General features: G+C 33.6%; 3 protein-coding genes across 9 annotated transcripts in view; 1 reads left to right on the forward strand and 2 right to left on the reverse strand.

Moving 5' to 3' along the window:
- Window positions 1–27,631, forward strand: LOC143253158 (uncharacterized). Of its 2 annotated transcripts, XM_076506517.1 has the most exons (7): window positions 1–445; window positions 6,756–6,817; window positions 11,204–11,335; window positions 18,177–18,347; window positions 18,766–18,852; window positions 25,335–25,377; window positions 27,226–27,631. In XM_076506517.1, exons 1-7 carry the CDS (start codon window positions 337–339, stop codon window positions 27,288–27,290), a joined length of 669 nt encoding a protein of 222 aa, XP_076362632.1. In that variant the 5' UTR covers window positions 1–336; the 3' UTR covers window positions 27,291–27,631. The 2 variants fall into 2 exon arrangements, with proteins under 2 accessions (XP_076362632.1, XP_076362633.1); XM_076506518.1 differs by lacking the exon at window positions 11,204–11,335 and having other exon boundaries at window positions 7–445.
- The window catches only part of LOC143253161 (protein FAM200B-like), a 36,948-nt gene continuing 11,097 nt past the window's right edge, over window positions 1,835–27,685 (reverse strand). For 3 of the 6 annotated variants that reach the window (XM_076506525.1, XM_076506526.1, XM_076506524.1), the window contains one exon: window positions 21,433–21,940. In XM_076506525.1, coding sequence (XP_076362640.1) covers window positions 21,607–21,940 — 334 coding nt within the window. In that variant the 3' untranslated portion in view covers window positions 21,433–21,606. Of the gene's footprint in view, window positions 4,901–17,705; window positions 17,800–18,166; window positions 18,214–19,276; window positions 19,393–21,432; window positions 21,941–27,685 lie in introns of those variants that run through there. The other 3 variants (XR_013029412.1, XR_013029413.1, XR_013029411.1) reach the window with 2 other exon arrangements.
- On the reverse strand, window positions 20,261–21,384 carry LOC143253159 (protein FAM200B-like). The gene is made up of 2 exons (XM_076506520.1): window positions 21,220–21,384; window positions 20,261–20,949 (listed from the first exon to the last, which is right to left on the reverse strand). Exon 2 carries the CDS (start codon window positions 20,923–20,925, stop codon window positions 20,365–20,367), a length of 561 nt encoding a protein of 186 aa, XP_076362635.1. The 5' UTR covers window positions 20,926–20,949; window positions 21,220–21,384; the 3' UTR covers window positions 20,261–20,364.

A 27,685-nucleotide genomic window follows, 5' to 3' on the forward strand; every position in this document is an offset into this window, starting at 1 on the left:
TCATATGAAACCGCATGTTGACATTCACAGTTGCTGCATGTAGTTTTCAAAAGGAAGTAGTTCACATTGGTTAACCTCCACCTAACACAGCGTTGGCATGGCCAAACCTCTAACAATTAAAACATTGTAGAACTGTAGCTATTGGAGAAGAACTGGGTGCCTCGACGGAATAATTTTTGAAACACGTGGGAAAATTAATTTCCAATAAGACAGCAGCGTCTTTTAAAATACTCACCAGAAAAAGAAATATTCCCTTGTGACGACATGATGACGTAACATACTGGAACATCATAAAAGGCGGAACGTTAACCCAGTGAAGAAAACTAAACACTGACAATGAAGAAGGTTCTTACAATAACATGTGTGTGTGTGTTGACGACCTGGGTTCAGACTCATGGAGCGCCTACTGTATACGACGTCTTGTCTCTCGTTTATAAACTTTGTGGTAAGAATTCATTTTGTTATTTAAAGCCACTACTTCATCAATCGTATAAAAATAATTTTTTTGAAAGTATAGAACGTTAACATGGCAAATAGTGTGTTTATATACTACTGATATCCCTAAATAAAAAATATGCCAAAGTTATAGTCCCTATTTTTCTGATAAAACTAAGTTTTCCCTTTCATGGATCTATAGACAACACGACAGAACATTAGCTATAGTAATGAGGTAAAAACATGACATAATACAGGTTCTTCTGCAGAAGCGACATTATGTTAATGGATAAGTTCTTGTACTAAAGCAAATATTAACATAGCGTTAGCTATTGTATTGATGAGATTCTCAAATAATTTAAGCTTCTAGGTTGAAGTGCGATTTGGGAATGGCATAAAACTTCTCTACTTGTGTGTAATTACAACACATACTATTGAAGGTTGATTACGTTTTATTAAAATGGTTGTTAGTGTGGAAAGCATCAAGTCACGTGACAACCACAACCGATATAAAGCCGGGTGAAGGAACCGTATCAGAACTAAGTTTTGACGTTGTTTGGTGTTACATAGGTGGTCAATGTAATATTACCGAAAAGTAGTATTTCCTTGGAAAGATATCAATTATTTCTTTACCACTAAAAATATCCATACACTCAAATCATTAAGATATGTTTATATCAGGGATTTAGAATTTTGAAGACGAGGAATTCCTTGAACTCAATGTCATTGAAACAAATGAATATGGATCAACTTGGGGAATCCAGGAACAACCAGATCGAGAACTGCTACAATTCGCATTCAGAACATGATATGTAAATACGGACGTTTTATAATAAGTAATAAACACACGGATACAAGGTAAGTAGCAAACGTCGTCAATGTGATCCAGACAACAGCACTCAACATAAGCCAGAAGAACCACCACCTGAAATAGCTATGCAAATCACGAATATCCAAGTTTCTTCCACGAGACACTATTGTATACTTTAAACAGTTGAAGAATGGAAGGGGTATTCATGCTGCTATACAAGAAGACAAACTGATCAAGTCGTTTATAGACCTCTCTGCGTTCGGATTGTTGAAATTAATGCTGGGAAACCATCATCCTCGAATATTAGAAAGATTATGCAAACATTGCAGGAATGATTGTCTCGCTTTGGAAAAGACAACTTTAAAATGAAATCTTTTGCAATGAAAACTACGCCGCAGGGCTATGAATGAGATGCCCAGTCGTCAGAGTATGACCTAAAGTGGCCATAAACATTGTAACAACACAAGATGTTATATTGAAGCAATAAATATGTGAACACTATGGTTGCAAAACTGAGTCAAATGTATGTTGCAGAATTTATGTTATAGTGTAAACTACTGTGGCTAAAAACTGAATTATAAAAACTACGAGCATGACTGCTCTCGTAGTAATAAATGTGAGAATAAATTGTAAGTTCATCAACAGATAATGTAAATGCAGAAGATTTTTATTAAAGTAATAATTATCGAAATTAATAAAAAATAGCATTTACAATTTTCAAATAAATTTAATTTTTATATAGAAATACCAGCAGATATGACCAAACGTCTACATTAGAAAGAACACTATACAAAAGTTTTTACTAGATAAGAACCATATTAAAATAATTGCATTCAAAGAGTACGTATATTTTCATACATAAAAGCGAAACAAAAATGGCGTGCAAGGACGACTATAATATGTTTTTGCTTTGTAACATCCAGATTCAAAAGTGACATCTTTTCACTACATAACCAGGTAAAACAAATGTCCAAGAACAACTGAAAACGGGTTTTCTCTACGTACCAAGAAAACAAAAAAAAACAACGTCCAAGGACAACTGGAAAAATAGTTTTCTCTGTGGACCCAGAAATAACAAAATGACATACAAATATAGCTATAAAAACATGTTTTTACTTCTTAATATTCATAAATTAAGATGAAATGCAAACACTTGTATGTTTTCACTAAATAATCATCAGATACAAAAAGTGCAGGCACGGCAAGACCAGGTGGTTAGGGAACTCGACTCGTAATCCGAGGGTCGCGTGTTCTAATCCACGTCACACCAAATATGCTTGCCCTTTCAGCCGTGGGGGCGTTATAATTAGACGGTTAATCCCATTATTCGTTGGTAAAAAAGTAGCCCAAGAGTTGGCGATGGATGGTAATTACTAGCTGCCTTCCCTCTAATCTTACACTGCTAAATTAGGGGCGGCTAGCTTCGTGTAGCTTTGTGTGAAATTCAAAAACAAACTGCGCATCCAGATGAAACATGACGTGTAAAACCTATAGGTATATTTTCACTACATAACAATTAACAAAGAACAAGAATCATGAAACATGTTCTTATAACACGATAGAATGCAAACGTGACGAACAAAACCTACAGAAACATCGTTTAACTGCATATCAGATAAAAAAAAAAAAGTAAAAGGGATTACAGAAATATCTTTGCGTAACACAATCACATTAAAATATGAAGACCAAAACTGTAAACATGATTATGCTACATAACAATAAAGTGCAAGGATCATGGAAATACATTTTCACTATGAACTCAAATAAAAACATAACTTCCGTAGACTATAGAATCATAATTTTGCAAACTAATATCAAATATAATGTTAAACACCATAAAGACATTTTCACTACATAGTAAGATAAAAAGTATACAAATGCTATAAAAACATGTTTTAAGTAGATAATCAGATGAAAACAGGACCTGCAATGACTATAGAAATAGATTTTTTTAAGGCCTGGCATGGCCAGGTGGGTTAAGGCGTTCGACTCATAATCCGAGGATCGCGGGTTCGAATCCCCGTCGCGCCAAACATGCTCGCCCTTTCAGCCATGGGAGCGTTATAATGTTATGGTCAATACCATTATTCGTTGGTAAAAGAGTAGCCCAAGAGTTGGTGGTAGGTAGTGATGACTAGCTGCCTTCCCTCTAGTCTTACACTGCTAAATTAGGGACGGCTAGCGCAGATAGCCCTTGAGTAGATTTGCGCCAAATTCGAAAAAACAAACCAGATATTTTTTGCCATCAAAAATGTGCAAGTGACATAGAAGCATGATTTCACTGCGTAATTAGATAAAAACATAATTTTAAAATGCTTTTACTACCCAAGAGTCAGATAAAAACATGACATACAAAAACTATACAAACATGTTTTAATACATAACCACAATATGTTTTCACTAAATATACGAATTATGCGTGACGTTCAGGAAGTAGAAATGCACGTTTATTACATTGTTAGATGGAAACAACGTCCAAATATTACAGAAACTTATTTCCGGTACATAATTAGATAAAAATATGGCATGTAATGATATAAAAACAAGTTTTAACTATATTACCTAGTTTAAACGTGTCATGCCAAGACTACATAAACATTTTTAACTACATAATAACTAAAAACAACGTGTAAAGACAATAGAAGTATGTTTTACCTCAATATAAAATACAAACGCAATATATTAAGACTATATGCGCATGTTTTACAACATAACCAGAAAACAAGATTATTTATCAGCCATAATAGGAAAACCCCAATAATATTTTTGTGTATTTAATGATACTGAATGCTTTACATACAAAAATTACAAGTTTTTTTACAAGTCACACGTTTATTTATGTAGTAAAACTGTTATTGATTAGTTACACATATTTTGTATGTAGTGAAACCATTACTGATAAGTTACACATATTTTGTATGTAGTAAAACTGTTACTGATTAGTTACACATATTTTGTATGTAGTTACACTATTTACTAAAATAATTACGTTTTTTATTTGTTTATTTGGCTGGTTGTTCAGAAGCACAAAAATACACAAGGGTTGTATTTTCTGTGCCCACCATGAGTACTGAAACCTGAGTATTAGCGTTGTAAGTTCTTAGACTTATTGCTGAGCTACCGGAATAATTTTATCGTGATTAAAATCTAAATGCTTTGAATCAGTCCGTTTAAACACCTTAATTTGGATACAGAAAAAAACACAAAATTAATTGATAAATATAGCAGTATTTTAATCTATATGTAAATTTTTTATTTTCCTGATGTATAACATATAATATATTTTAACATGATATATTGTTTTAAAAATAATGAAAAGTAAAATTCAATCCAAAATCGAGTGTAATCTCAACTCTCAGTAGCGAGTATCTTACACCGCTATGCGATTCCCCGGTTTCGAGTTTTTTACATAAAAAATTTCGTGACAGGTTTTTAGTTTTTAAAGGAAAGAAACGTTCCTAAACTGGAGTGTTCAGGAATATTATTAACTTTCTTCGCCACACTCGTGATAATTTATTTGCTACATTCGTGAATTACTTAAATTTAGCTCGAGAGGTTGGTATTCTATTATCTTCTGGTGATTTTAAAGTCTTGAAGTTGGAGAAGAAAGAAATGAGAGAGGCATATCTGGGGGTTCCAAGGCAGAGAGAAGACCTAAATTAATAACATCGTTGAGAAGAAAAGAAACAAGGTGACAAACACTATAAAGTACATAATGATAACATTCCCCTGATCAGGGTCACAGGATGGCTGGGATCTTTAAATACAATCCACGTTTGGGATCATTAAATCCAAGTGCCTTACACTTTGTTGTGGGGAAAACGGGAATACCCCGAGAAAAGTCCACTTTCACATGCCTTAAGTCATTAGGTTTAACCAAATGACAATGGAGAGAAATTCGCCTTTAAAATTATCAAAAGATTTTCATAAAACAAGCTGATATGTATGATACGATTGTCAAACTCTAATTAAAATAAATATCTTAAGTAAAATTTTGTTTCTTATCACTTAATCTTGGCTTACAACATGTTTACCTCTTCAACAAGAATAATTATCATACTTTTTGGTCGCTTATTTCTCTTAATCTTCGACAGATATAAAGCTTATGTTTCTAATGTGATGTAATAGTGTTTAGGTCTGCTTAGAAACTTAAAGTTGTTGCAATCCAACATTTTGGACATTCATTGTAATACTCTGTTTCGGTCGTTGTGTTACTTCACGTTCTAATATGGCTCAAAGTCTCCACTATGCCTTCAGATTTTTAAGAATACATGTCCCAAAAAGTACAACGAGCCTTATCAAACCGTTATTAAAATGGGTCGATGATTTATATTTAAACGTTTAACACTGTTGTTATTGGTGTTTTCATTACAAAACAAAATTTCAGCAAGTCAAAAATAAAACACAAATATCAAGCATGATATTACAAGTTTCTCACGAATCCATTAACCGAATTAGCATCTTAAATCCATTTACCATGTTAAAGATTAACAGTACTTTCTGACAGCGCTTAAATATCTTTTACTAGCAGTTGTGTCATATTTCTGTGGTAACAATTTATTTTAATGGATAGCCACCTGGTAGGGGATACAATCATTCCTCTGCATATCAGGAACAAGTAAAGTTCTAACGACATAAGAGATCGTACCCTATGAAACAACATATTTAAATTGAAGATGTTAAATTTAGAACAAGAACTTTTGTAAAATATATCTAAGCTGCATTTTAAATATATATATATTATACTTCTGATAGTTGCTATTTTTGCAGTACATGAGTAAAATGTTGAGTAATGTATAATAAACCTAAAAACTACGTGCTTTATAGTGTGCTATAGTTTTACTTAATTAAACATTCACAGAATATCTTACGAAATAAAATCAATGAATATTATAGTGTTTCAAAAGGTCATCAAATATTTCATGCACTAAGGTGTATTCACTCTTCTGAGTTCAGTTAGTCAAAACTAAAACTAACCTTCAGACTGATTTTTACTATAATGTATGTAAAAAAGGAAGTTTTTATTTGTTTTACTTTTCGCTATTAACTTTGTGTACGTACAACAACGATTTTACTATTGCTGTATATATATATACTATAACTCAAACGCAAGCTAGTCATAACATGTGGTTAAAAAACAAAATTCACAGCAAACAACACTCAATGACACAGTATATTTAAATATTTGATTCGAATTATTATAAGAAGGAGAACAAGCGTTTGTATAACATTATACTGTCTAAATGTAATAATCCGGTCAATTCGTTTTTCTTTAACATATAGATTAGGGGATCTTATAATCTGCAGCCAGTTTTCCACCACTTTAACGCTGCTTATTCTTTTAATGATACCAGCTTCTTTCACGTTTTCTGCCGTAAATATAATGCGTATAGAATTACAAGATATGCAAGTATTGTATCTTGTTCAAATATATTGTAAAATATTAAATTTTGTTTATATCACGACTTAAACTATGCAATTACAATTACAACTATACTTTTTCATATAGCTACAAAAGACTTGCTACTAAAGCAAAATATCGAATGTCTGGAGGAGCATCTGTCAAAGAAGGTAAGTTTTTGAATATTCCTACATCTGTTTCCTTGTATTCAGCAGTAGAAGGCAAAAGATATTAAATATTTCTATGTATTCAGTAGTAAAGGGTATAAGATGTTGAATATTTCTATGTATCCAGCAGCTAAGGTAAAAGACGTTAAATATTCTTTTATATATGACTTCTTGTATCCGGTAGTGTAATGTGCAATGGATGTTAAATATTCCTATATTTGTTTCCTTGTATCCGGTAGTGTAATGTGCAAGATGTTAAATATTCCTATATTTGTTTCCTTGTATCCGGTAGTGTAATGTGCAAGATGTTAAATATTCCTATATTTGTTTCCTTGTATCCGGTAGTGTAATGTGCAGGATGTTAAATATTCCTATATTTGTTTCCTTGTATCCGGTAGTGTAATGTGCAAGATGTTAAATATTCCTATATTTGTTTCCTTGTATCCGGTAGTGTAATGTGCAAGATGTTAAATATTCCTATATTTGTTTCCTTGTATCCGGTAGTGTAATGTGCAAGATGTTAAATATTCCTATATTTGTTTCCTTGTATCCGGTAGTATGATGAGAAAGATCGTAAATATTCAAAGTTTTGTTTCGTTAACGGAAAATAACGATCAATTAGTTGTTGCTTACTCGTGTTGGGGCCCGGCATGGCCTAGCGCGTAAGGCGTGCGACTCGTAATCCGAGGGTCGCGGGTTCGCGCCTGCGTCGTGCCAAAACATGCTCGCCCTCCCAGCCGTGGGGGCATTATAATGTTACGGTCAATCCCACTATTCGTTGGTACAAGAGTAGCTCAAGAGTTGGCGGTGGGTGGTGATGACTAGCTGTCTTCCCTCTAGTCTTACACTGCTAAATTAGGGACGGCTAGCACAGATAGCCCTCGAGTAGCTTTGTGCGAAATTCCAAAAACCAACCTACTCGTGTTGGACAGGCGACACCTAGTTATTAACGTTTTCGAAGTGTGAATCCGTTTGTTTGTTTGAAATTGAGCATAAAGCTATACAATGGGCTAACTGAGCTCTGCCTACCACAGGTATCAAAACCTGATTTCTAGAGCTTTAAGAACGCAAACATACTGCTGTACCACTGGAAGGACCTGTGAATCCGACGGTTCAAAGTTCGTGATCTATTGTCATAAAAGTATGCCCTGCTTTGGAATCGTGGGTTTGTTTTTAAAATGACGGTTAAATAATACTATTTGATGAGACAATAGTAACCCAATGGTTGGCAATGGGCACTGTTGAGTAGCTCTGTCTTCTCTAATCTATTAGTTTAAAATTAGGAAATGGTTATACGCTGATAACAGCTGTGTAAAAAATCTTAAAACAAACACAAGTTTTAATTATTATCTTTTCTCTCTCTTTAGAAAACTCCTAAGGAGCAAGATAATAAACATGTTGATTAATAAAACAATAAACCCAGTAATGTTTGTCTTGTTATAACTATAATTTATTATAAATTAATTCTTTTTTACGAGAAGGCACAAAAGGAAAAGGCACACATAAATAACATTAGCTTTCTCCTTGTTCCGATGATGTTATAAAAACCTGAAATTATATACTCTATGATGCCTTGATCAATTTATATAAATTACTATTATCAGGAAATATTTGTACGATGCATTGATTTTATTTCCGAAAGTCTGGCATTAAGATTGTGTTTATTTAAACTATTAAAACGACCTAGATTTCGAAACTTAATGGAGCGAAGAAAGGAATCGTTTTTAACACGACTAAAAGGCATATGACATTCAGTTTTTCCTTCTTCCAAGAATGCTATAAAAACATATTATATATGGCATGGTGTTGTTTGTTTGTTTTTTAATTTCGCGCAAAGCTACACGAGGGCTATCTGCGCTAGCCGTCTATAATTTTGCAGTGTAAGACTAGAGGAAAGACAGCTAGTCATCACCATCCATCCGAAATACAAGTCGAGTGTTTTAATCACCTGGCTATGCCGGGCCTGTCATGGTGTTTTGGTTACTCTCTATATATGCTTGAACTGCCCAACGATGTTTTTCAAAAGTCCGACATAAAAATCGTCTTTCTTTAAGCCAACGAAATGACCTACTTTTCAAAATATGAGTGCATATACACTGCTGGCCAAAATTTTAAGGCTAATGAACATAAAGAAAAAATATGCATTTTGCGTTGTTAGACTCAACTACTTATTTGAGTAGAGCTTCGAAAGATAAAAGTAAGGAAAGGGAAAATAAAAAAAACCTTTTTAGCATTTAATAAATAAAATGTGAACACTATAAAATTAGCCTAAATACTAGCTGGTCAAAAGTTTAAGACCATACTGAAACGAAGCGCTAATCGGTAAACACGTAACGAAATTTAGTCATTTGTGTTCAAGCATTAGCGTTGTCGACATCTCGCACTGACATCTCCTGTGTTACATTGGGTAAAAACATGCCAAAGGCTAAAAAGTTGACAGAGTTTGAACATGGCAGAATTGTGGAGCTGCAAAAAGCAAGGTCTCTCTCAACGTGCCATCGGTGGTGAGATTGGGCGTAGTAAAACTGCTGTTGCAAATTTCTTAAAAGACCCTGAGGGATACGGAACGAGAATTTCAAGTGGTCGGTCCAAGAAAATTTCGCCGACGTTGAACAGGAGGATTCGACAGGTTGTCTGGCAAGACACTAGCCGATCGTCGAACTAGATTAAGGCCCTTACGGACGCAGAATGCAGCTCAAGAACAATAAGACGGCATCTACGAGAGAAAGGCTTTAAAAACCGTAAACGTCTTCAAAGGCCACGCCTCCTTCCACACCACAAAACAGCTCGGTTAAACTTTGCTAAGAAGCACCAAAAATGGGACGTAGGAAAGTGGAAGAAGGTTTTGTTCTCTGATGAGAAAAAATTAACCTGGATGGTACAGATGGCTTCTAACGTTACTGGCATGATAAGGATATCCCACCGGAGACATTTTCTACAGGACACAGTGGAGGAGGTTCCACCATGATCTGGGGTCTTTTCTCCTTCCATGGAACAATGGAACTTTAGGTTATACAGGGGCGTCAAACAGCAGCTGGCTACATTGGCATGTTGGAGAGAACATCCTTATTGACTGAAGGCCCTCGCTTGTGTGAAAATGACTGGATCTTTCAGCACGACAACGCTGAAATACACAATGCCCGCAGGACAAAGAACTTTTTCATGGCAAATAACGTGATTCTTTTGGACCATCCAGCATGTTCGCCCGAACTGAAGCCCATTGAAAATGTTTGGGGGTGGATGGCAAAGGAAGTCTATAGAAATGGACGTTAATTCCAAACAGTGCAAGATCTTCGTGAAGCCATCTTCACCGTTTAGAATAACATTCGAGCCAGCCTTCTGCAAATGCTTATATCGATCATGCCAAAGCGAATGTTTTAAGTTATTCGCAACGACATCTGTGCAACTCATTACTGGGACCTCTTGTTGGACATTTTCTACCCTGTTTAGGACTTCTTTTTGGTATGGTCTTAACCTTTTGACCAGCTAGTATTTAGGCTAATTTCAGTGTTCAATTTTCCCTATTAAATGCTAAATAGTGTTTTATTTTTATTTTCCCTTTTCTTATTTTCATCTTTCACAGCTCTACTCAAAAAAGTGGTTGAGTCTAACATAGCAAAATCCATATTTTTTTCTTTACGTTCATTGGCCTTAAGATTTTGGTCACGACAATCGTATAATCATTTCCGATCTTTCATGAGGTTATCGAAAATTCCATTAACAAAATGAAACAGCCAATATTCATTAATACCAACATAGTTTTTATGTGGAATTGACAACAAAATGTATTTAGAAGAAAACGTGTATACGTGGACTTGGAAACAATGATATCGCGTAGGTTTAATATAATTTCCTAGTTATTTCAGTCGTATGTTTCCATGGACTACTTACAGAATTTAACAAAGGAGAAAGAATTGAGACAGCTGAAAACTAAAATTGACATATCTCTGTGTAAGAAAGCAAAAGACAAAATTATTTAAGCTATGCTGTATCGTACAAATAATTAGTGTCGTTATTGAAATGTGTAATTCACTCTTGTGTTCAGTTCCGGTTTAACGCCTAATCAACCTTATACCCCAGCCATACAGGTTTGTTTGTTTGTTTTGGAATTTCGCACAAAGCTACTCGAGGGCTATCTGTGCTAGCCGTCCCTAATTTAGCAGTGTAAGACTAGAGGGAAGGCAGCTAGTCATCACCACCCACCGCCAACTCTTGGGCTACTCTTTTACCAACGAATAGTGGGATTGATCGTAACATAATAACGCCCCCACGGCTGGGAGGGCGAGCATGTTTGGCGCGACTAGGGCGCGAACCCGCGACCCTCGGATTGCGAAGCGCACGCCTTAACGCGCTAGGCCATGCCAGGCCCAAATGTGTGTTTTCTTATAGCAAAGCCACATTGGGCTATCTGCTGAGCCCACCGAGAGGAATCAAACCCCTGATTTTAGCGTTGTAAATCCGGAGACATACCGCTGTAGTAGCGGGGGGCCCAGCCATACAGGAGCCCCACCAGCTATCCAGGTAAAAATATTACGGTCTGTAAAACTAGGCGAATTATATTTTATTAATATATGTAGATATTCATGTTCACAATTATTAAGGAGTATTCCACAGATAAGCTTATTAAGCTTCATAGGAATTTTTTTTATTTTGTATGTTTCTTTGTTATTACTATTTACGTACTGTATGTGATTTAAAAAGGTCTTCAAAATAATACCTGGGCTTAGGACTCCATTAAACTTAATCCTGTCCTGTTTGTTTTTGTATTTTCTAAAACTCACGAAGTTATAATACTCTAAGCATTTTTTCTCACCTTGTTATCATTTCAGGCATTCAATCAGATCCTCCTTTACTGATTTACTTATCCTGATCTGGACAAACTAGCACAAGGCAGCAAAATTTTCAGTTGGTTGAACAAGTTGTCTTTTCTGTAATTTTCATCAAACCAGTTCAGAATATAAATAAGCATTTAGGCTATAGAAAGAGCACTGGGCAGCAAATTTGCAGTTGGATAATCGGGTTATATTGTGTGTACTTTTCATTAAAGCAGTTCAGAATACAAATAAACATTGAGGCTGTAGAATTTCGTGAGAAATATAATATGTCAAAATCCGTCTCTTTCTGCTATACTCGTTAGTTCATATTTCTAGATAAAGGTTTGTAAAACCAGTACTAATGTTTTACACACCAAGTGCAATTTTTATAGCTTCTTAGAGGCTGTGACTTTTACAACTGACAAACCATCACCTCAAAGCAGAGAAGTATATTGGTAATAAAGGGTAAATTAATGTGTTATATAATTCTCCATGTAAGTGTGAAGAACGATCCAATCCATGTTAACGTATTAGACGATTGTGTACACTGCAGAAATTCCAGCACACGATTTTTTTTATAATTACTGATATTTGAACATTTCCATGCAAAGATTTAATCAGTACATTATTATATACAAGTGTTTGTTATTAAGGTGGGGAACTAGTACGTCAGAATATTAGGACAATAGTGAGCTCTAAAACTACATATTAGATAAAATCCAAAGCAATGACCTAATCCGCAAAGTGAAGGCGAAAGTTGCGAAAGTAAACCTTCTCACTCAAAATACCATTCCATAAAGTTAATTGTATTTTATGTTTCAATTTATATAATTGTAAATATGAATATGAAGTTGACAGACTCACAAGTTACTGTCCACATTTCGAAACAATAAGGAAAGTCGGTTGGTATTTGATGACAATTATGTTTCTGAATCACGTGCAACCAAAAATGAGAGCATTGCTTTAGATTACATGAAGGTTGTTAAACTTTCTGGCTTTTTTGCTCTTTGACTTATATTTTCATGTACCTATGATAAGATCTGAAGTACAGTTTTTGCCATATTTTTTTCTTTCGTAATTTTCTTTGATTTAGACAAATGATTCTAGCAGATTGACTGGACCTAAAGTAGCTACTTGAAATGCGCCTTACGTTGTAGTCTAAAACAGCTTTTCTGAAACTGTTGTAGCTCAAGCACCCATTTTAATTTAATTTTATTCGCTGACCACCAAATCTATCAATGTTTACGCTTTGAAAGCAAAAAGATGGGGTGTACACGAGCCCCAGAGGCATAGTGGTATGTCTACGGACTCTCACCGCTAAAAACCGCGTTTCGATACCCGTGGTGGGCAAAGCATAGATAGCCCTTTGTGAAGCTTTGTGCTTAATTTCAAATAATCAATAAATCTGTGTACATGAAAAGGTGGATCCAAAATACAGCTCTTTTAATTCGTATAAATATAATTTGACTAATAAATAGTTTTAAATATTTACGAAATTTCGAACAAAAATCGCACACCCATAGATGATTGGTAGATCCTAGTGTGAGAAACGTTGGCCTAGAGTAACGTCACTGTAATGTTATATATATAGTTATAATGTTAGTTTTGTACTTAATATATACATAGTTATTTGTACTTAACATATGTCATATCAATCTATATACATGTCAGTAATAAATGAAAGCTTTAATATGATCTAGGATCTAGATATTTACTTGTGGCACACAATGATTTAGTCAAGAAACTTGCAAAGAGTGTAGTACTCGTTGTAATATGATCAATAGGTTGACATTTCTCGTACCATTAAATTAAAGCATATTCTAAACATTTGTTTTTCACCCTTTTCGAGGACCATTTTGGAATAACTCATCCAGTACTACGTGCTTCACGGGTTCTTATCATAGTCACTTTTATAGACTCAAAACATTGCTCATCAAACACACTCAAAACAAAACTACTTTCACATTAAACGGAGTTTTATTTTATTTCACCATGAATATTCTTATTAAAAACGTGTCTTTTCGAAAACATGAGAGATGATAATACCGATTCGACTTTATACACATGCATATATATTTTAGTGAAAATAATTACATTTTAATGAAGTTAAATAGTAAAATAAGTAAAATCATAAGGAAGGACTGTGTTAAAAACAGCAAATCCAAACCTTTAACTAATTATATAATTTGTTATTTTAACTCAAAAATAAATTAAACAAAAAACGCTGCAGCAACTGAAAACATCCCAGGGTGCAAGCTACAATGTGGGATTATAAAATGTACCCTAGGTTTTGGAGGTGACTGAGAAGTAGGACCCACGTAGCGGTGGGGATATACCGTTTATCAGATTTTAAACTCCATTTGCCAGTCTCACAGAAGAAATAAAGAATAACAATAGATATAGAAATTAGGAGAGCGAGATGTGGATGCTTAAACCCACAACATCCCACATCTATATCAGTTGTGAAAAGGTGACTGCTTTCCCAAGTAAATAATTAATTGAAATAAAAATAGAAATAAAGACAAAGATAAAAATATTTTTATTTCAATTTATCTTTACTTGGGATCTTTTCAGTTGATGTAGCGTTTTTTGTTTAAATTGTTTTTGTTTCGGTTTGTTTTTGAGTTAAAATAACAAATTGTATATATAAGGATCTGATATTCATAGGGGTGACAAGAAGATTGTATGAGCACATTTTAAAACTATGCTTCGAGAATAAAAGAATCTTTCATTTAATAAGTTGAAATGGCTTTCCTCTTAAACGGTTACCGTTTATATTTTTTCACTAAGCCTAATTTATTATTTTTTTATTTTAATTAAGACAAATTACTCCTATAGATCTTGTAAAAAATACCAGAAATCTGACGAGTCAAACATTTCGCACTTTCATTGGCTAGGCGCTTAAAAGAATGGGGGCTCGAGTCCATGGACGCGGAAATTATCGACGTTTCAATATGGTATAGATTATGGTTCTTAACTTTAGTTTCTTAAAAGACTAACTAGAGAATCGAGGCTATAACAGATAGTATCGGAACACTGGACACGTGTCAGCGCCTAGCGACGCCTCTTAGAATACTATGAGTTAAAATGTTTGAACCATAATGCTTTATAATGATAATCTAGAAATATAAAAATAAACCAAATGAGTAAAATAAAAGTGTTGTTTATAAAAAAAATACGAATATAATATTGTATGTATTAAAATATAATGTGCTAGTAATTTTAGATGATATATATATATAAATTAAAGTTAATTTGAAGAAAGACATATTGCCAAACGCTTTTCTATGTAGGTCACTTTTGTGGTTTTGCTCTAAACCAAATTCGTAGCTTTATAAGAAAATAAACTTTCTACAGTTAATTTTTCATATTGTTTATATACATTAAAGAATTAGGAATTGAGGCAAAGTTACACAACATACGGCTTGTTCAACAGCCCACCCTTCAAATAATTGAAGGCTGCCTATGTGTAATCATGAAACCGGGCGTTCACATTATAAATGTAGCTGATAACGCCCGAAAAAGTGAGTGCATCGTAACCTACAAACTCAAATTCTAGTTTTGTTTTTAACTTGTCCCTATTTTATTCAAATAATTTTAATTTACGTTTTTTATACTTTTTGCTAAAACTATTTTGAAGTGAACAGCTATATCAAGCACTGTTGTTATGAACTGTAATTTGAAACATTACATAGCAAAATCTTTTAATCATAACCTGCTGAGGTTAGAGTTTAGTGGCCTTAATTAAACAAGTCTATGATTGAGAATTTTACACAATAGAGAAATTAAGTATTAAAGTTAATAATTATCTGTTAAACAAAGACAAGTCTTAAATAACTCTACAAAAGTTTTTAAAGAAAAGTACATTCTACCTGTGTAATGAATTGATTTCGGTCTGTAATTATGATAAACAGGAGAACGAAGAAATTCATCGTAACAAAATTAAATAAAAAATGACACTTTATGAATCTCAGTGGAGAAATACACTGTAGCACAGGGTGTTCAGAAAGTCACTGTGCACTTATATATGTATATGATTACAAAACTGCACAGTGACATTACGAGCACCCTGTATTTGTCAGTAAGGATTACAAAGAGTACCACGACTTAATCCACAGAAATATCAAGATTTTGAAAATTCAAACATTTCAGCAGAAATGGGATGCATAAAAATACAGTTTAAAAATAAAAACATTTTTAGAATAGAAAATGAAACTTTAGAAGTTAAAGCAAAAACTTATAGCATTAAAGTTTTAGAAATCATCTCATATATAATGTAAAGCTTTCAAGATGTACAAAATAAACAGATATTGATAAAGTATAAATACTTGAAAATTAATTTATTACAAAACAGAAGAAAATATAGAAATTTGTACATATGAGAGATAGTTTAGGGATTATTTGGAAAATGGCCATCAAGATAAAAGAACATAAGCAAAGCAGATTAAAAAAACGAAAAATAACATATTTCTCTAAAACCTAATTTAAACGAAATGGATTTCATCAACAACATTACAGAATGTATCTTGCAAACATGATAACTAAAAAGTGAATTTATCCAATAAAATATTTAAAAGATACAGATTTTATCAAAGACATGGAAGAAGAAATTGTGAAAATTTGTTATCAAGCATGAAATTACGTGCATACTCAAGAAGTTGATTTCTTAGACAAAGATCTCAGAAGAAATATGTTTCATCAAGAATAAAAGACAAAAGAAATTTTAAAAACTTGGATCAGACATGAAATGTTCTAAACGAAACGAAATGGACTGATCCCTACAGAAAGAAAAACTACCAGAGACAATAACAATATCCTAATAAGAAGGAAAATTAGTACAGAGAAGAGGCTAGTACTGAGAAAATAATCAGAATTAAAAAGGAAACTAACTGTAGATAAGTAAAATATCTACAAATTCTGAACATGAGTAGAAAATTGTTTAACCAAAATGTAATAAAACCACTAAATAAAGGTTTAACATTTACGCTAGACAATAATAATGAAATAGAAATGAAGCTTGTCCTAAGTGAATTTAGTAGAAAATGAAGACTTGGAATTTTTTGGTAAGCAATAAAACCGCATGACGTTAGGGCCTTACAAGAAATGTTATCTAAATAATATCATGAGGATCTTGTTTTAAAGTGATTACCACCTAGAATATCAGGATGCCCAATTCTAGGTTTCACGAATCAGGTTACTGAACCTCTAAGTAATATTCTAAGTATAATAACCTTTATTTTCTAATGTTTCTTATACTATTACAGATGACAGAGATTTTCTACGAAAATTGCCTAATAAAATGGAAGAGAAACGTATATTGGTATATTTGATGTAATAGCTTTGTTAAGGATAAACGTGTTAAGATTAAAAATTTTTGAATGGCTTCTAAAAAAATTTAAAAATATGTTACAATCTCGATTTAGCTCTTTTTTATTTAAGAAGGTTTAGTTTTAGATTATCGTGTTTTATCATTAAACAGTAGGATATAACATCAACTGTAGCACTATGGAACGAAACTAGGTTTCATATATCCAGCAATAGTTATGAATTTCTTTGAAGATAAAATGTTAGATTTATTATTGCATTATTTTAACAGGTATTTTATTAACTATTTAAAGTTGTCAAGGAAACTGTTTCTGGGGGTCTGTTTTGTAACATGAAGTCTTTTAGATAACTTATTTCTATAAACTAAACAATGGCATGAATTCTTACCTCCGTTTTATAAGTGAAAGGAGTGCTAAGCAACTTCTATTATTCAATATTATTATTATATTATCTGAGCATAGATATTTAAACTCTGATATTCATTATAAACCTTCCAATGCTCGTATATACCAAAATGCTGAAAATTGCATTTACAATTTTTGACTCCTAAAATTTTGTTGTTGTGCAAGTTTTATTTAAACTCAACTATTTAAAACAGCTACGAGGTACAGTAACAATATAGAGGTTATTCTCTAAAATATTTTTAATTTTCAATATAAATCTGGTTTGTTTTGAGGCTTCTAAGTTAGCATACCAAGTTTGATGAGGACCGGTTATCTCTTTTTAGACAAACAGAGAGATAGATTACTTACCTCAACAGTATGGCTTACTATGTATAGCGCATTGCTGAAGAACGTCTCTACGCCAGCTTTTATGTTCAGCTTTGCCTCGCTTTCCTCAACAGAGCTGGATAACCAAATAAATATCAATAATATACTGCATCACACGTAGTAGCCGATGAAAAATGTATGTAACTTATACGTATAGAGAGAAATGGTTGGTATATCCCGTAATGAAAGTAAATAAGTAAAACTAAAACATAAATAAACCACCTCTTGCAAGGAAATTTAATCATATTTTTAAATAAACGTATGGTATTTCTTGAAGCTGATATACATGACGGTATTTATAACGGAAAAGTATTAAATAACCTCACCGTTGTAGGAAGTAAATTATTGTTTTTATTTTGAATTTCTAATTTGAAAATACATTTTCTATTCCAAAAGACTGTATATTATACTGTATATGTGTAAGTGTATGGGTTACAATTTACTTTTTATCAGGTGACTCCATCTCTTCACAATTGCTTTGCCGAAGAATCTATAAATACAACAAAATGGACTGAAACTCCTGAACAGAGTGTGGAAGATATTGTAAAGGCATTTTGTTTAAGATCGACATTCATTTTTCAATGGCAAGAAACACAGCAAAAGACACCATTGCCTATAACAATGGTATTTATGCACTCGAGTGCGAGTGTGAAAATTGTACCAATTTCATATTAAATATTTCGAAATATTTCTATGTATCTGCTATATCCTACAGTTGAAGTACATAAAGTTAAACTTAAATTGTAAACATGGTTTACATGTCCTATAAATGAAGTTCTGTAACTTCTGTTCTTAAAAACAACGCTGTAAAAGTTATATAGTAATTGTCATCCATGCCTCTCTCTTTATATATATTTGTGTATGTGACGTTGTTATTCTTTATATGTATTCATTTTTTAACTTTTATGTATGAGGAATAACACACAAAGTTACATTTATTACTGTAAAATATACTACTGTGATTCAAGATTTCTCGTCAACAAACTAGAATATGACTGGTGTACTCATCCTAATTCCCAATACTAATAGTTATTTTCATTAGATAATTGGCCTAACTGCTCTAAGAAGAATGGCATGCGTAATACAAGAACTTCATCGTCCTCTTCCAACGTGGATATTTGCCTTTTCGGTAAGAACTTTTTCCTAAGGTGTTCTTCATCTACGACGTTTCAGTTTTAATTTTTGTTACGAATTATAATTTATCCTGGATGAGCCTCCACTTTATTATGTTATATATAATTTATCCCGGGCGAGTTTCCGAGTTATTATGTTACGTATATTAGGTATTAAGATTTCAAATAGCCGGAAAGTTTAATTTTTTAATTTTAATTTAGAAGTTAATTAAATTTATGATATTTGTCAACGAGTTTGATAAGAACAATTTTCTTTTTAAACACAAATATATTTTAATATACCAAACAAATTATAATAACAGTTATTACTAATAGTTATTGCAAATTATTGTTTACAAATTTATAAACAATACTAAGTCTTATATACGGTCCGAAACTAAATATTTTATCGACGTTCTGAATCTACGAGGCTCAACTTACTTTTATGTTGATACACAGATATACATCATTTGACGAGAATGCTAGCTAGCTCTGTTCTTGTTTGGCCTCGCCCCCTTACAAGCTTACTTTTCCTGGCGAAGATATTAAACGTCCTCCTAGAAATAATAACGTCCGAAGTTGAACGGCTTGTGATTCGAAGTCAATAAACGTTCCTGATCAAATTCTGTAGTTTACCGATTATAAGCTTTAATCACAGTGATAGCTTCCGAGGCTTAGAGTATACAAACTGTAGCTTACCAATAATAATATTCTTCTACTGTCACTCGGCTAGCTGCTTTTATACGGCTTACGCGAGTTTCTCGAAGATTTAATAATGTTTGAAAATGCTCTAGCCCAGTGGTTCCCAAACTTTTTCAGCTTGTTACCCAATTTAACATGCCACATTAAGCATGTTACCCCTTTCACAAAATGTTTTCAACATTGATATATATGGCTAAATTAAACTAGAGATATATTGCACTTTATTTATTACACTTAATTTATATAATTTATTTACACTGAATTACACTTTTAATTATTGTATTTGATCATTGTGAATTTCTAATGAATATTGCCAAAGATGTCAAGAACATCAGTGGGATGGATGGAGTTGCATACTTCAAGCTAGTTTAGGAATTCTTGGCTTTGTGGTTGAAAGTGCCAGCCTGACATCGTTTGCAACATTCAAGCCAGTCCTCTTTTTTGTTTTCATCCCCAGCACGGTTGAGAACCCCTTTTCGCACAGATACGTTGTTGAGAATGATACCAACAACTTCAAGGCTCTCTTGGACAGAGTTGGCGAGTCAGCTAGTTGTGAAATCCAAAAGGAATCTGCATTTTGGTTTTGGAATTTGACTTTCAAGGCTTCATTTGCTCGCATTGTGATCCACTCCTCCTTTGCAGGGAAATCATCATCATGAATGGCCTCATCAGGTACAGAAAAGGGATGAATGATCCACTGAAGACTGGCTGTTTTAAGGTCACTCTCTGGAAAGTAGTGCTGCATGCTTGTTTCAAGCCCCTTCAAATGGTCGCTCATCTCTTTGTTGATGGTCTGTAAAAGTGATCCAGTATCATAACTATTCTCCTCAACAAACTGGTCTAGGGTGGGAAACTGAGCGATCACTCCTTTCTCCAAGCGTCGAATCCAGAGTCTCAGTTTTCCCAGATGCAGTCACAGTGTGATGGGCATCAATGATAGTCGTGTTTTGGCCCTGGAGTTGCAGATTATCACTGTTCAGCTCCGCAAATATGTCAGCCAAGTAACAAAGTCGAGCAAGCCACTCCTTATCAGTGAACTTGGTAGCAAAAGGAGATTCTTCTTGTTTCAGAAATTCCTGAAGAGCCGTTCGGAGCTCAATGACTCGACGTACAACCTTGCCTTGTGACAACCAGCGAACATCGGTGTGGTAGAGCAGAACTTGATACTGCTCTCCCATTTCCTTGCACAGCTCCCTGAATATGCGCGAATTCACATCCCTGGACTTGATGAAATTGACGATTTTCAACACATCTTCAAACACTAATTTCAGATTACCAGGCAGGCTTTTTGATCCAAGAGAGTACCGATGAATGATGGAATGATCTACAGAAATTTCTGGATTCACAGCTTGTATGAGGCCCCGTAATTCACGATTACGACCCATCATCGACGGTGCTCCATCGACGGAGACCTAGATTAAAAAAGAAAAACTATTATAGATTGCGTCAGTTAGTCATTCTTACTTATCTTTTGCGTTATAATTATATGGTTTTAATTTAATTTAATTTATTTTGGTACTTTAGTATTTCAGTACGACAGGCACGATACTTTTTTGTGAATTATGTATAAAATATTAGCTACACTACAGCTACTTGTACAATAAATAAAACTATATGACTATATGCCATGTAATTCATTGTATTTATACTAATCTAGACTTTATATAAACATCTCTCTCTACCTGTTGAACGCTGTTCCAATCCAATCCATTCGTGGTAAAGAAACTGTTGATGATATTGAAGATATCTTCTCCCTTCGTGGTTGTCAGCAGATCTTCGCATAATAGGAACTCTTCTTTGATCTTGTCCTGGCGGACGTAACGAACGAACCCAAGAAGAACAGCACAACTGGCTACGTCACACGATTCATCAAATTTCAAGGAGAATTTGCTATATGAGCTTTCCTTGATCTCTGTTGTAACTTGGGACAGAATATCTGATGCCATGTCATCGACTCGTCGGCGGATTGTGTTGTTTGATAGAGATATGACACTCAGTTTCTTCGCTTGATCCTCCCCACATACCTTGCTTACCATCTCGTATGCACAAGGCATAATCAGATTCTCTGTTTATTTTTGTTGTTCGGCAACTTTATATGCAACAAAGTACGATGCTTCGACCGCAGCTTGAAGCTTTCGGGCTTGAATTCCAGATGAACCGAACTGGATATTCTTCAGTGCTACAGCCCGGCGCTGAAAATGAGCCTGATCCTCATTTTGAAGATTTTGATGGCACTTCTGGAGGTGAGCTGAGAGTTTTGATGGCTTGAGGCTTTCATTTGTCAACACTTTGTGACATACTACACATTGTGGCCGATCCTCTCCACCAGAAGGTAAATTCACAAAACCATAGCGAAGAAAGGCGTCAGAGTAGGTGCGATTTTTAGACATTTTATTGTTTAATCTGCAGAAAAATAAAAATAAAAAACTGCATAAAAAAGTGTGAACAATGTGAACTTATTATTTATTTTTTCATGGCATTCTAGATAGCATTAAAAGAGCTTATTCAGGATAGGAATGATGTAATAGTAGGTAAATACTAACTATACTGCACAGGGCAGTACACATACATACCAGGTTTTGTCTACCTCGGCTGATGCTCACATAGAAACTGACAGTGTGAAATAGAGGCAACCTCAAGCAGTGAGTGACGCGTACTGGACACGTCGATGAGTCATCAGGGTTACTGAGTGACTTGTGTTCTGAAGCATACTTGTCAAAATACTTTTAGGTTACCACACACTTAGATACATATTTTTTCTTTTCTACTACTGTATATTAGTTTTTTGATGTTTATTGTTATTTGGTTTAACTTTATTACATACTTAAAATAGGTTTAATTTACAACTTTACATACTAAGACTAAGTTAACATTAATCCTAATACCAGCTACCTCAATGTTTTCTTGATTTTCAGAATTTTAACTTTTTTTCTGTCACCCCTCCATTACCCCCGATAAATTGTTAAATTACCCCCAAGGGGTTATTTACACCCAGTTTGGGAACCACTGCTCTAGCCTTTTCGTGAAACAAATATTGTTGATTCCTAGTCTCAAGAATCTTCTACAAATTTAGATAATAGGCGGGACTTGCGCAATACACATTTAACAATACATATCACATGCAAAGAAGAAAACTATACTGAAATAAACGTAGGCACTAAAATAAATGTACAACAGCAAATATGTAACACCTTGTAGAGAATTAAAATTTGAGTTAGACAATTTTAAACTAAGATATTACATATATATTACAATCATGTCTTATTTTACTTAACTCTTCGTGTTAATATTCTCTTCAAATATATATATACATTAAGAACAATCTATTAAACACAATACATTGTCAAAAATTATAAAATTTCAAACATCATGACAATGTATAACACAATTAATACGAATAACCTTACGGTAATAAAATTACATAGCACATGAAAGTGTTTAAACATAAATGTTGTTTTTTGGATAAACGTGTTCAATGATCATACACTGAGGTGTTCTTCGATAGTTGTGATTGGTTTTAAAGGATTACCAATACTTTTCGTATTAGGTTTTCTAGCCATTGACATATATGACAAAATTTTACAGAACTGGGAAACATCTTTCTTAATTTTTTGGTCAAAAGAAAGGTCTCATAATTATGTCATATATCTTGTTCACACCTAAAGAGTAGGCGGGACTTGCACAATACACATCCAACAATACAAGCTACATGCAAAAAAGAAAACTGTGTGTATGCGACTCCGCAGACATATTGTGCCACTGGGAGGCGCGCTTACCTGATAAAATTAATGAAAAAAAAAAATCAACATTAAATTTTTCTTCAACAACCGTTAAAAAAAATTATACACACACACCTAGACCATCAACAAACAAGCAATAATAAATTCAAAGAAAAAATAAATTACGTAACCTTACACTGCTGCATACCATGTTCCCGATATCAGTGAAAAATTAAACAGCATTTGGAGAAAAAAAACTTACAACAAAACATAACATTTCAGTAAACATTAAATTTATTCAAAAACCAGGTACAAAACTAAAATTCATAGTGTGTATAAACTACATTGATAAACATAATACTAACATTATTTATAAAATACAATGCAACAACTTTTATATCGGAGAAACTAGCAGAAGAATGGAAACCAAAATCAAAGAACACAAAAAAAACACCTTTGTACGTTTTTGAACACTGCAAATCAAATAAGCACAATATAAATATAGAAGACGCCAACATACTAAGTAGGGAAACAAATATAAACGAACGCAAAATCAAAGAAGCCGTAGTTCAAAAAGAACTCCAACCAACATTGAACCAATATGAAGGAACACATTTATACCAATATGAATTAATTAGCCTAACATCTAACTCTGCAACGCTCTCTACAATCTCGTACCCGTTCACACTCTCATTTCTAAGACATAGGCTCAACAACGGTCAGTTACAAACTTTCTTTGTTAAGCTGGAGATAACCTAAGAAGGTCGAAACGTTGTTGTGTACTTTATTTTAATTAAAGTTTTAATGCCGTCTAAAAATACAATTTAAACATCACATGTTCACGCCTAGTCTTCCTTTGCACTACTAACGTATGAAAATTTATATTCGTGACAACCATCCGATGATGCGAGTCCATGTGTAGTAGAAACATTCTTGGTACTGAAAACTCATATTAAGCCTGTATTTTAAACTATTTTCAGCTTTAATGTAAGGTAATATAGCATATATATTATTTGTAAACGCCACACTTCCCTAGATAAAACATTATATGTCCTGAAACAAGTTATGTGTTCTTGAATGAAGGAGTTAATAAAAAACAAACCACGGTGTAAGTTAAACTACGTTAAGCTTGAAATGGGTATGTGTATATTTAATCTCTTTTGAGGTTATATATTATAAAGATATGTATTCCTGAAATGCGAAAAAGAAATAAGACGTGTGTATGTATAAAGAAAGAGATATGAGCGCAAAATAAATTGAGGCAACCTAGTTTATGAAACATATTTCAGCGTAGAATACTGAACAAGTGAGATACAATTTGGAATGAACATTCTGTGTACATAAGATCGGTTGTACAGAGATGGAAGCAAGTATATACAGAAGACACAAAATAATATACTTGAAATTCATAAAAAAACAACACGAGTGAGTTTTAAGAGTAGCTAATCAGTGGTAATAAAATTTCTTTTAACATCATTTATTTGTCTTGAGCCAAGGATAGATACTGCGGTTTCTGCGAGTTTAGTTCTATTTTACGTCAAGGGAGTTAATTCGTACTTGAGATAAATAGATAAATTAAGGAAATAAAGACAATCAAATATTTTAAGTAGAGTTATTGTAAATGATTAGGTGGCTTCGTGACATTGCACGTACTTTTTGTCAGATGCATGCACTAATTCTTATATTTGAATGGTCCATTATTCAATATGTGTGTGTGTGTGTGTATTACAATGTAAAGCCACCTACGAGAAAGCGAAGAGCCGAAAGTTCACTAATAAGTTTCTTACCCCTGAAAAGACTAATTTCGTAAGTAACCCTAAATGACGAATAGTTTCATTATGTATTGCGTAAAATAAAAAGTAATGACAAATTTATTTAAAATTAGTCTATACAGACACACATTCACCAAAAACGGAGGTAGTAAACTTAATGTGTCCGGCTTTGCGAAAGAAACATGAATAGAAATGTATTACTCTAAATTTAGCTAATATTATACTTTTTACTCCTCATTAGCAACTGATAATATATGTTTTATTTATGGTTTATATTTTAATTTATTGACACTTTACTTCTTCCAGAAATGCTTTTCGTATGCAGATGTGAAAAAAGTCCCAAGTTGCGGTAAGTATACAACGTGGGAATAACCATAACGTCTCCCTATGTTCGTGGTTAGGGCGCTCAACTACAATCTGAGGGTCGCGTCGTTTCGAATCTCCGTCCCACCAAACATGCTTGCCCTTTCAGCCATGGAGCGTTATAATGTTTCGACCAATCCCAGTATTCGTTGGTAAAAAGAGAAGCCTAAGAGTTGGCAGTAGGTTTCTTCCCACTATTCTTTTATTGCTAAATTAAGAACGACTAATACAGATAGCCCTCGGATAGCTTTACGTAAAACTCAAGCCAAAACCTATTTCCTCGTCCTTAATAATTAATCGTTAGTACCAGCTACGTATAATGACGTCATTGTTTAATTAGTTATTTCTTTTACTATCAGCGATATTTAATTAGACGTTTTTAACAAGTTCCTAATTTCAGTTACACAGACAACAGTATGTTTGTTATTAATTAGGTTTTTTTTTTTTCTTCTCACTTAATTTCAAAATTCAATTGTAGGAAACAGCTGTTTTATCAATTGTTTCATAAATTCAGGTGTATACGACGTACAAAAGGCTGGTTACTACTTAGTTTCTTGTTTCAGAAGTAGAAGGCCTGGCATGGCCGAGCGCGTAAGGCGTGCGACTCCTAATCCGAGGGTCGCGGGTTCGCGCCCGCGTCGCGCTAAACATGCTCGCCCTCCCAGCCGTGGGGGTGTATAATGTGACGGTCAATCCCACTATTCGTTGGTAAAAGAGTAGCCCAAGAGTTGGCGGTGGGTGGTGATGACTAGCTGCCTTCCCTGTAGTCTTACACTGCTAAATTAGGGACGGCTAGCACAGATAGCCCTCGAGTAGCTTTGTGCGAAATTCCAAAAAACAAACAAAAACAATCAGAAGTAGAAAACAATTAGATATAACACACACACACCATTATCTACTAAAATTAGGACCTAAATTTAATATCGGTTGTAGAACACAATGTCTTTATAATGAATTACTTTCAATGTTTTTCAGTAGATTGCAGCGCGTTTGTAGCTATTTGTAAACAGATGTGTACAATGGAGTGTTTTTTATTAATTTTAGATGTTTTCATTAACTTTGACTAGTGTTTATTTTAAGTAAGTATATTTTGGCTTACGTAATTACTAGTAACATAGAATGAGTGATGACATAAGTATCCAATTTTAAAAGTATCGCATCAAAAGATTTGGGAGCACTGCATCGACTGATGACGCTTTTATAATCTAATATTTTAATGAAAATTTAGTCTTAGTCATTAGCGTGTGGAACATCATATACAAATTGTCAATTATTGTGTTAGAAAATTTTTCTTATAAAGTGTTGTTAGAAATATTTAACCAAGCAGTGACTAAATTTTAAGAGTCCAATAGAGTGGGGGCGACAACAACAACTTCTGTGAAATATTAATTTAAATTAATAGTGTGGCCAAATAATAACATGTGATATGCTCGTAAAAGACACATAAAGCTACTTCGCAAGCAACAAACTGAAGTACAGGAAAATTTGCGCAGCTTCATTGTAGTAATGAGAGTTCTCTTTCGTAACATCATTATTCGCTTTGAAGACATTTCTCCGAACTACCTTAGTGTGAGTAGTTTTAGAGCTCGTTGTCATTCTAAACATTCTGCTCTGGGAGTTTTCCCGCTTCCATGGAGAAGAGTGAATATTTGTTTTTCGAAATGTTGAATCTTTCGGCACGTTCACATTGGTTCACCGAACTTTAGTAATAATTCCTGACTTAATATAATGACAATGAAGCAAAAATTCAGTTAAATTCTACATCATAAGATGTTTTGTTTTTGTTTATTTAAAATTTGATGTGTTTTAAATTCTTGTACGTTACTTATTTCAGGGAAATGTTCAGTTCGACAAAGAATGAAAATGTTAAGTTCAAGTAGAATGAATCTAAACGAATAAGAAGAAATATGGATGTTTACGCTCTCGAATTCAGTTTTTAGAATGATTTTATGAAATTCATCTATGATAACTCAAAGTTGAGCTTAAACGTTATAACAGATTCAGAATATTCAAATATATAAATCTAAGATAGCTGATATGTGTACAAATGGTAATCACATTGTCACGCATGTAATTTATTTCTTTCTGTTACATCTTAATATCGAGAGCAAACACTTAAGTTGTTCAATGGCACATATTTCAAATGTGAATAGCAATAATTTTCATTCTTGTGTTATGTGTGTATGTATTATGTGCGCATGGAAATAAAAATACTTAAGAAGTACATTGTGTTAACTTAACAGGATGTTGTGTTCATAAAATTAAACTTCAGGAAGTTGAATATCGCGATAGAG

The sequence above is a fragment of the Tachypleus tridentatus genome, chromosome 6 (genome assembly GCF_004210375.1).
Source record: "Tachypleus tridentatus isolate NWPU-2018 chromosome 6, ASM421037v1, whole genome shotgun sequence".
Lineage (NCBI taxonomy): Eukaryota > Metazoa > Arthropoda > Merostomata > Xiphosura > Limulidae > Tachypleus > Tachypleus tridentatus.